The 2,500-nt window shown below is 47.7% G+C and overlaps 1 protein-coding gene across 1 annotated transcript in view; it reads right to left on the bottom strand.

Annotated features, from left to right (window-relative positions):
• Window positions 1-1,113: 1,113 nt before the first annotated feature.
• LOC143277951 (pancreas transcription factor 1 subunit alpha-like) overlaps window positions 1,114-2,500 on the bottom strand; it is a 17,250-nt gene continuing 15,863 nt past the window's right edge. The window contains exon 3 of the mRNA XM_076582936.1: window positions 1,114-1,311. Within this exon, the coding sequence (XP_076439051.1) occupies window positions 1,115-1,311 (197 nt within the window). The 3' untranslated portion in view covers window position 1,114. The remainder of the gene's footprint in view (window positions 1,312-2,500) is intronic.

Genomic DNA, 2,500 nt, shown 5'->3' with positions numbered 1-2,500 from the left:
CTCTTCTCCTCTACACAGACCCCTCGGATGTCCAGTGGGTGTCTGAATGACCCAACATTTAGCTTCCGTCGTCAGAATTGTGGTATTCTTTGTCAACATTCACCTCTTCAGTATAAGAGCCTTCCGCTTGCAATATTTTGATGATGGTAACTGGGGTGAAACGCTGTTAACGTCGTCTCTTTCGCCGTTCGTATGGAGAGAGTTAACGTTCAGTACTGGAGAACGCTTCCCCTCCACCCCCCCAAACCACCTCTCCACGATACATCATGCCAGAGATGCCCTCTTTTTTGTGAACAGTATGTTTGGCTCCTTCCTGTCATCTCCTCCTGGTGTACTACGTCATCAAGCTGTCTCGGGAGTTCTGTTGAGGTCTTCCACGGAAGTCTTCCAGAAACTGTCTTCAGTGAAAGAAAACGTCATTCTTGATCGTCTGTCCATCCAAGACATTTCTTTTCGGAGAAAAAAAAATACCAGCATCAAAAAGTCGAACAAAGTCTGAGGGGAACAAAAAAAAAAGATCAGCTTCTCGACTTTAAAGTTCTGATGTCTTCTTCGTTATCACGTTCTTTCTTTCCTTTTTTTTTCGTTTTTGTGTCGTTGCCGTCATCATCATCATCATCATCACCACCACCACCATCACCACCATCATCATCACAATTCCCTCATTGTTTCTCCATACAAAAGCAAGACCACAAAATATCTGACACAAGAGTGTTGATATTGGAATAAAAAAAGGGGGGGGGGGGGGGGGTCTGAAATAAACAACAAATGTTCTGAAGATTTCCTCTTGGTGTGTGTGTGCCAAGTCCAAGTCCAGTAAATTACACAAACTTTCCACCCATCCTCCGAAGAAAAAAAAAAAAATAAAAAAAAAAGCGTGACAACGGTTTTATTGCTTCGTGACTGTACGCTGCTCTTGCCAGGGGGTGTGTGTGTGTGTGTGTGTGTGTGTGTGTGTGTGTGTGTGTGTGTGTGTGTGTGTGTGTGTGTGTGTGTGTGTGTGTGTGTGTGTGTGTGTGTGTGTGTGTGTGTGTGTGTGCGTAACTGTGTGTGCGTGTGCTCGCGCGAGCGTGCGTGCGTGCGTGCGTGCGTGTATGCGTGTGGCGAGTCTTGATCAGTAGTCCATGGAGGAATCGAGCAGCCCCGAGCAGTCGGCTTCCGTCTGGACCTTGTGCTTGCGGGGGTCTTCCGGGGTCCAGATCTTGGCCACCATGGTGTTGTTGGGGCCCAGGCCCCGTCTCTTCTCGTCTGTCCACGAGAGTGAGTGGCCCGCCAAGGGAGGGTACCCGTAGGCCTCTTCCTCCGCCATGCCTGCACACAGGGGTAAAACAACAACGTTCTATCAGGAAATGTTAGCATGACTGAAAAGTATATCACAGACAAAAGTTAAAAAAAAAAAAAAATTGCAGAGTTGTTTGGCGCGTGGGTGGGAAGTGGGTGTTGTTAGGTGTCCATATGGCGACGTTTACTTTATTCTATCTGTGTGTGTGTGTGTGTGTGTGTGTGTGTGTGTGTGTGTGTGTGTGTGTGTGCACGCGCGCGCGCGCGCGCGCGCGTGTGTGTGTGTGTGTGTGTGTGTGTGATGGGGGGGGGAGCTGGTTGACGAGAGTGGTTATCATCAATATCAAAGTAATACCATGTCATATCATCACTTTTCATCACGTATTATATCATATATCATGGATCTGATGGGATGTGATATATGATATGATATATCAAATCATATGATATCATATGGTCTGATCTGATGTTATATTATGTTATGTTATGTTTCATTCTACGTCTGCACAAAACTACATAATCATATGACACACGCATTCCTCAAGCCACTGGATTTTTCCTTTAACGCCCCCCGCACCCCACCCCACCCCTACCCCCCCGCCACCTACCATCCCCCTCTATCCCCCCCGACACACCAAATCACATAATTATCTATATCCTGACGACACTTCTCAGCTGATCTGGGAACCGTCAACTCCCTCCGCTTCTTGAAGGATGCCGAGATGATTGCGGACTACCATCTCATCAAGCAGCTTCTTCATCTTCTCATCATTAACACACTATCCCATCCCATCCGAAAACAATCACCCATCCTTCCTTCTCTCTCTCTCTGTGCCTTATCTCTCTCTCTCTCTCTCTCTCTCTCTCTCTGCAGCACGCAGGAAACCCAACTTGTCTTTAAATCATACTTCGATCTGCCCACGCCCGCAGCAAGCAGCAAACAGCACGCATGGAGAAAAAGAAGACGAGAAACCAGACAGGCAGGCGCAGGGCCGAGCTGTTGTTGTCACTCCAAACAAGCGCTACCGGAATCAAGGAATTTCCTGCAGAAGATTTAATCAATCCTTCCAGGGGGCGCGGCAGCGAAACAAAAAAACAAAACAAAAAAAAAAGAACGACAATCCTGAATATCCCCCTACCGGTAATCACGATGTTGTGGCCCCCGGCCTCTCCGTTCCCCTCATCACACACACACACACACACACACACACACGCACGC

The sequence above is a fragment of the Babylonia areolata genome, chromosome 2, assembly GCF_041734735.1.
Source record: "Babylonia areolata isolate BAREFJ2019XMU chromosome 2, ASM4173473v1, whole genome shotgun sequence".
NCBI lineage: Eukaryota > Metazoa > Mollusca > Gastropoda > Neogastropoda > Buccinidae > Babylonia > Babylonia areolata.
The sequence above is the reverse complement of the archived record's forward strand: the minus strand, read 5'-3'. Positions and strand labels throughout refer to the sequence as shown.